General features: G+C 35.5%; 2 protein-coding genes across 2 annotated transcripts; one reads left to right on the top strand and one right to left on the bottom strand.

Annotated features, from left to right (window-relative positions):
* On the bottom strand, positions 1-3,994 carry LOC113863322 (DNA cross-link repair protein SNM1). The gene is made up of 9 exons (XM_027496869.1): positions 3,381-3,994; positions 2,655-2,835; positions 2,266-2,505; positions 2,014-2,158; positions 1,451-1,585; positions 1,275-1,341; positions 1,065-1,142; positions 724-776; positions 1-603 (listed from the first exon to the last, which is right to left on the bottom strand). Exons 1-9 carry the CDS (start codon positions 3,952-3,954, stop codon positions 505-507), a joined length of 1,572 nt encoding a protein of 523 aa, XP_027352670.1. The 5' UTR covers positions 3,955-3,994; the 3' UTR covers positions 1-504.
* Positions 3,995-6,946: 2,952 nt separating this feature from the next.
* LOC113862250 (protein SRC2-like) lies at positions 6,947-7,753 on the top strand. The gene has a single exon (XM_027495345.1). The coding sequence runs from the start codon at positions 6,947-6,949 to the stop codon at positions 7,751-7,753; it is 807 nt and encodes a 268-aa protein (XP_027351146.1).

Here is a 7,753-nt window from a genome sequence, read left to right as displayed (position 1 = left end):
CCAAAGCTCTAATGGATATAACGAGGCCTTGAAGAATAGAACTCTTACAATTACTTGTCCTACATCCAGGATAAAAAATATGAATCCTGAGGGAATTCTCACTGGTATTTTACACGATATTAAAAAACAATGTTCAAAATGGGCAAGTGCTTTGTACGCAGAAGGCTTGGCATCAAAGTTTATATTTTTCAACTTTGGTTTGTCATAAAATTGTATGCCTTTGCAGTAGGACCTTTTAGGGAGATTTTTAGCGGACAACAAATGGGAAGCATACCAGGGACAACAAATGGGAAGCATACCAGGGGTCAAGCTGAAACATGTAGTAAAACATCTGTTGTACTGCAGCCATTTGTTAGAACATGTAATCATAATGGTCAAGATGCAAAAAAAATTCATGTATCACCTTCTGCAAGCAGCAGTAAATGTTGAGTCCCCGGAAATTGGTTTCTAAACGGAAACCTTATTAAAAATTCAGTTTCTTAACGAAAAGCAGAGCCAGATACTTTATCCTTTCAACCAGTCTCGGAAGTAGGATTGCATCTTTTCTCGATTAGCAGCATTCCCGACATTCACAGTTGGAATTATCTTGTCAGGCCTCAAAAACTGTGGGATGATAAAGATAGATTCACTAAAATATGAGAAAAAAATATTGCAATTTTGTAGTTACCCTCAAATAAATTATCTAACATGTTTCAGTCAAAGAAGTCTCAAACATTTATGGACCTGAACAAAATCTTGCAGTTCTTTGAAGCTGGAGTGCTCACTGTAGGGAACCCCTAGAAGAAGGAAGAAAAAAGGGCTCATAAACTTTACTAGTCTGCTGGATAAATAAGTACTATAACACCAGCTGAGAATAAACAAATTAAAAGCTTGTTTTGCCTGTGGTGACCATAGCCTACTCAGCATTTCAGCAACTGAAAGCAGATTCTTAATATGAAGAACCCAAAACTAAAAGTACCCTGATGCACCGTGGTCAAGTCCAGTGCATTTTAAATACATATAAGCACTAAAACCAAGTTCATATTTTATATCAGAATTGGTTGTTGAAATGCAGTTAATCTTACCATATATCGTGATATTTCCTTTGGAAACAGGTTTAATTAGTTCCAGATCGTTGCGTATCTTCTCACTGAAAGTCCAACCTGAAAAATGAAGTATAAAGTGTTGACCCTTGAGTTGAACTACTCCATCAGTACATATAGTTTCTCTGTTGACAACTTACAAATACCAAGATGATTCAGAAATCAGTTTTATCAAAAGTATAGGTAAAATACCTGTTGGACGAAATGCCAATATCGCTGTGAATTGTTCCTTGTAGGTCTTCAAGTAATTCTTTAAGGTCTAATGAAACAAGAAAAACATGGATGGTGAATTATTATATAACAAGACAAAATTCTAAGAAGAAAAACTGAGACTTTCAAGCTTAAAATGTAACGGCACAAAATTAAACCTCAAATCTCAGAGATGACATGGGCAGAACATGGAGAAGTGTCTTATTTCCATTTGTACAGAGACTATCTGAAAGGTCGGGCCAACCAAAAGCTAGCAAAATCCGCCTTCTTGAAGCATTGGCATAGATTTTCACCTGAATCAGAAAAAAGCCGCAGATATTGCTCCAATGGATCAAACAGTTTGTGAGGTGACATAACAACTTAAAGCTACTTTCGTTAATTCAGAGCAGAAAACCCATGAAGAGGAACCTCATATGTCATAACAGTATCACAAATAGCCAAAATTGTTTGGCCATATTGCTAGGTTGCCAATTCCAGCACGCACAAATTTAGACGTTGCAGAAGGGTCAAAGAAATAAAGTGAAAACATCAAAACCATCGGCAATAGACAACAGATAAGATTGTCATAAGAAAAAAACCAAATCTTAGACATCAATATATGTTATATATTCACTGGGGCATCACTCATGTCAACAAGAAGAACAATTGACAAGAGAAGGGAATAGAATGAAAATACAAGCCAAAATTGAACTTTGCTAGGGAAATAAAAATATATATATACCCCGAGTGCCTTAGAAATTGCAAGATATACACATTCTTTGCCAATACTGTATGCCCCAACAACCACTAAAGCTCTGGGATGCATTTTGAGGTGGTTCTTCGTAATTTTGACAACATAATTTAGTACATCTTCTTTGGAAGGGAACCTGAAGCAGCAAATTGTCATTGAGACCCAACAATCTACGTTACAAAACCAATGATTATATTTTGTAACTGAATGACAAGATCTATACAGGCAAAATCTGTGTCTCACCTGTATTTTGGGTTGCAATATGTGGTATCCAAATAAAGTACATTCACACGTTGATTTATAAGAAGAGGGTAAGATTGCATTTTTTTACATGCTCTGAAGTCTCCAGTGTGTAAATAACATGGCCCATTTGGGAGGTCAAAATGGATCAAAGCTGCACCAGGACAATGATTAGCTTCTAACAAGGTCACTTTGACACCATCAATCACGTGTTCAGTGTTAAATTCCAAAGGGTAGATGTACCTATATAAACAAATATAATAAAAATGTTAATCATTTCATTGAAATGGAAAGAACAAAATCATGATCAGGTGCACTTTGATTTGTCTGTTGATGTAAGCGAGTTATCTAATAAGAAGGCATTGAAAATAAAAGAGTCTCCGAATTCTTACAAAGGATTTACCGAGAGACACATTTGAACAAGCCGTCCCGTGAGAGGAGAGCAATAAATAGGGCCATGGGACCATTTCTTGCTAAGGCCACCATAATGATCACAGTGGAAATGACTAAGAAAATACGCTGAGCACTCCTCAACACACCCATAACGAAAAGCATCAACAGTGAAGGTTGTCCCTGCATAGGCGAATAGACTAAATTTAGAATATTCAGAAACTACACGCTTCTTCATTTTCATAACAGAACAGGTAAAAGAAACTAATTAAAAACGTAACCATTACCAAACAGATTTTTCAACACAATTTGTTTCATCACTTTCATTGATTTATCCCAACAGTTTTCAAAACAGAGAAGTAATGACATAATACTACAACTTTTCCACTCTTTAGTAACACCAAGAACCAGATTGGGAAACAACATACCATACCACGCTACATTAACTCCTAAATCAAAACTATGTTAAGTAAAATAATATTGGCCGGCCAATTTGAAAAAGCTTATGCACACAGCTTATGGGAATAGCATAGGATTTCTGTACTCTTTATTTCAATGAACTCGTTGTATAACTTATCCCGTGTTTAAAATGATTTATTTCCACTTATCTCAATAAATTTTATAGTTAAATTTATAAGATAATTTATCGTTACTTATTGAATAAACGTGTATATCTAAACGCACCGTGTACCGATAATAAAAATGGAAGAACTTTCATTTCATTTTACCTGGGATTTTCTTATAAAAGGGACAAGCACGTGTAACTCTATTTTCCGCATGGGGTTCCTTTCGCTTGCTAGAAGATTTAGGCTTCTCAAACACTTTCCCCGTGTCACGCAAAATCGAACCCCAATTTCCACGTTTCACAATCTTCCTCTCGGAAGAAACACAACCCTCACCTCCGTCACCACAATAACTACTTTGATTGGGTCCAGATTCAACGGAACCAACGGTCTTGTTTCTTCTGAACCCCCAAATCTGCAACAGGTTCCCCTGCTTCAGCTTCTTCCCCGAATCGCGCGCGTGATCGCTGTGTCTACGATCCTCTGGCGACAACAACGAAGACCAATCTGTTCCGCATTGATAGAAATCAGCGGCGAAGCTGCTTTTTTCCGACGCCGTTTCCGATCCGCTTGGTGAACCGTTTTCGCCGGGGGCTTGTGACGGGAAACCCTCCTCGTCCAGTAAAACGACGCTGAACGAAGCGTCGTCATTGTTAACGTCATAACCGTCATCGTCGTGAGGTGACTGCTCTTCTTCTAACGCCGGTGACGGCGAGGGGCCGGTCGTGGATAGCGGCATCGTTTCCGTAACGGCGCGCGTAAAGCATTAAAATTGAAAGGCGATTTGGTTTTTTAAAATGAACCCTTGAACCAGCGGGAAAATTAACGAGATTTTGTTTAATGAATTACTGTACGGGTTTCGTTTAAAATCAAAATTAGGTTTTTATTAAGAATGCATTTGATTAACAATAAAAGATTATACTATCAAATAAGTATATCCACTTCAAAAAATATATTTCAAATAATTCTAAGAAGAAGAGATTATCAGTGTAGGTACTTAATTGTCCATGCTTTGTGCAAATTAATAAAATGTTTAAAGTGAATCTTAAAGTAAATGAGTAAAAAAAAAATATTGAATGATAGCCTAGTTGTATAAGAATTAATTTTAATCCGGGTCACTTTTGCATCATTGTTTTTATTTATTTATTATTATTATTTACTTTTTTGTTTTGCTTTTGAAAGTTTTTCATTTATTTACATAATTTACAAATTAAAAAATGAAGGAAAAACAATGAGTTCATTTCAATTTTGATCCATTTGTTTAACATTTGATTGGAAATTATAATTAGCGTCATAATCTCTTTAAGTTTTATTTTAATCATTTTTAAACTATAGTTTTATTAATTAATGTGTCTTAATTTTCATACAAATTAAGTTATAATTATTAACCACTAATAACAAAATAAATTTCATGCTTTTTAACAGAAAAGCAAACTAGTACAAAAGATGGGATGAAATTTGGAAGAAAAAAAGTAAGAATTGAACTGAAATTTAAGCTATTAATTATGCATTGTTTCTATTTTTATAATGAAGATCTTGATAAATAAGTTATTAGTAAAGTTTAATTGATTGTATCATTTTAAATTTACATTATAGATATGTTTCAACCAAATAAAAGTCTTTTGAATTAAGCCTTAGTTTGAATGTATTGAAACCCAGAAAATTGAAATTGATTATATATATCTTATTTCATTCATTTGAATGAGTTGAAATTAGACATGCAGTTAAATATATTTTTGTGAGTCCTAGTAAAAAAATTTCATAGTAAAAGTGACATGAAACGAAGTGAAACAAGGCTAAAACTATATTTATTTATTTATCACTTTTGTCTCTTACAAATTGATGTGTTCCTATCTCAAAAAATTTTAAAAGTTTTGTTTTACCTCTCCATTTTCAAATATTAGAACATCCATTCTTAACCTTCTAAAAATGCATTAGAATACCTAGAATGTAATCAATTTATACTAATTCAAAGTAATCAACCTGCTTATCTACACTAAAGGGCACAATACATAAGGTTCCAAAGAACCATGAAACAACCAACATGACACATAAATTCTTTGTTTTATTGCAACTTGAGCATCAACTACATAAGCTTTTTTTCTTTCCATAGGTCATGAAAAGGTAATTCAGTTGTCCAATTGATTACATCCCATTTACAAAACAATCTTGGGTGAATCCAAATACAAAGCTATTCCTGATTAAGTTGTAAGAGATGTTGTGTTTATGGAAAAAATAGAAAAAACGCACAAAGAGTGTGAATCCAAATACAAAAAGAAAGAGTATAGTCAAAATGATGCTCTGGACTGTGTTGATTTTTATATTCTAAGAATAAAATAATTTAAACATATTTTTATTTCATTTCATTGTATTTCACTAATATTTCAATCCATCTAAACAAATATAATTTCACTAATATTTAATTTCTACTTCATTCATTTCAATCCTTCCTATTTCTTCACCCTTTTAATCCAAATAAAGTGTAGAAACTGTCTTCCTATGATTTTAAATTTTAATTGATCTTTGAAAGTCCTTAAGTTTTTGCTAACACAAATATAGAATAACGTATCATTTATATATTTATTTCTTTTTACTTTGTAAGGAATGTTACAGCATGTAACAATTATCAGTGATTTTTATTGCAAGTTTATCTATGACAAGCTGGTAAAGTCATTAAGAACATGGACATGAGATCATTTATGCAAGAAACTCCAAAGATAATTTCATATACGGGTGGATACAAAATCTAGATATGAAAGTCCATTCTATAACCAGGTTCAATTAGATTTAAAAATCTAAATTGAAAAAAAAAAAAACAAATTAGATCCACGATAAAAAAAAATATGGATATATTTGAAATTTATCAAAACAAAATTTAATTTAAATAAAACTGATTTTCTTCCTTGTCAGCTTCTACGTAGTTCATTTTCTTCTTCTGAAGCCTAAATTCTTAAATTTCTATATCTATGTTGCTGAAGATTGGCTTCCCTTGCTACAGTCATTCGCAGCATTGTAGATACATTGCATCATTGCATGTGCTATCTTCAAATAAGTCTAATTTATTTTGTAACAAGGAATGTGAAGCTGGAGAGTTAAAACTAACATGTTTGCTTTTGTCTATTGGTTTTTCCTGTCTTCTTGTTTCCTTTAGATATGAATGGTAATTATTCTTCTGTTTTCAGTTGTTTATTTGAATGCTGAATCCTTTGTTCAGAAAAAGAAAAACTATCCCTGACTTGTTCATTATCAATTGCAAGTTCTCTGGCAGATTGTGATATGTAACTTGACAAAGTAAGTTTATCAATGTGAAATTTTCAGATATGCTAGTCAAGGCAAGGGAGTAATTTGGATCTGAAAGGTAATAATAATACAAATAGCATTGCATTACAATTCGTGATATACACGTAACATAACAGTGCACTACATGTAATGACAATAAACCCATGGCACTATTACACCAGAGCATAAAGACAATTAGATAGCCAAATAACGTGAATGAAAATGACAAGAACCTTCCCTTCAAATCCTTAAATCCCAAGGCACACGTAACGAACTGAATATTGAAGGTTAGTTTTGTACTTTCATTTGTAGTTTCATATTGCCATACGCGGACAACAATCTCATCATAGATCGATATTTACGAGATAGCACTTTCAAAACTTAATATTGCGACAACTCATCTTTCCAACGTTAACAATTGTCCAAAACCCAATTCACAAACACATTCTCCAATGGAACCCAGAAGCAGCATAGAGCTGAAACTCATTTCGTGCAAAGACCTCAGAGCCTTCAACTTCTTTCAAAAACTCACCGTTTACGCGCTCGTCTTCATCGCCAGTGATGATCCCACCAGAGACCTAACGGAGGAACAGAAGCAACAGCAGAAAACCCAAACAGATAGAGAAAGCGACGACGACGGTAGCAACCCCGAATGGAACCACGAAGCGCGTTTCGATCTGGAATGCTTCTCGCAACGCGGTTTCGCCGACCTCTTCTTCCGCTTCGAGTTCCGACACGACGGTGTCATCCTCGGCGACAAGCTCCTCGGAGAGTGTCGCGTTTCCATCGCCGATCTGCTCCGTGACGTCCCCGACGTCGCCAGATTCGTGAGTTACGAGGTTCGTGCCGCTGATGGCAAGCCCAACGGGATCTTCAATTTCTCGTACAAATTGAACGGGTTTGGGACCCACTCGTCACAGATTCTCGACGGGAGAATCTCTGGGTACCCTGTTCTGGCTCCGGATGATTGTTCTCCGAACACATCGCAGGTACGAATACAATATCCAACGTCGGAAATCGCGAACTCATATTGCTACCCGACGGCTGCTTTGCCAGTGGCTTCTGCTGTTTATTCTCCCGCGGTTGCACCGCCTCCGCCGGTTTTGTTTCCGCCGTCCGGAGAGTGTCATTATTGTTACCCTCCGCCGCCGGCGCGTCCATACCCTCCCCCGCCTCCTCCGGCGGTGCAATATTACGTACCTTTTCGGCCTGTGGCCCATCCCTGGCCACCAGGCCCGTATTTTGAACACAGGTGGTAG

This window comes from Abrus precatorius, unplaced genomic scaffold (assembly GCF_003935025.1).
Source record: "Abrus precatorius isolate BTA unplaced genomic scaffold, Abrus_2018 Scaffold3, whole genome shotgun sequence".
NCBI classification, from domain to species: Eukaryota; Viridiplantae; Streptophyta; class Magnoliopsida; order Fabales; family Fabaceae; genus Abrus; species Abrus precatorius.
This window is presented reverse-complemented; position numbering and strand designations above follow the sequence as displayed.

What these genes read in the sequence shown, in the direction of transcription:
- LOC113863322 (XM_027496869.1), bottom strand. Translation starts at nt 3,954, where the DNA reads ATGCCGCTATCCACGACCGGCCCCTCGCCGTCACCGGCGTTAGAAGAA. An exon ending in TATTGCAACCCAAAATACAG is followed by an intron (nt 2,159 to 2,265) that starts GTGAGACACAGA and finishes TTGCTGCTTCAG; the next exon opens with GTTCCCTTCCAAAGAAGATG. An exon ending in CAATTTCTAAGGCACTCGGG is followed by an intron (nt 1,586 to 2,013) that starts GTATATATATAT and finishes TTTCTGATTCAG; the next exon opens with GTGAAAATCTATGCCAATGC.
- LOC113862250 (XM_027495345.1), top strand. Translation starts at nt 6,947, where the DNA reads ATGGAACCCAGAAGCAGCATAGAGCTGAAACTCATTTCGTGCAAAGAC.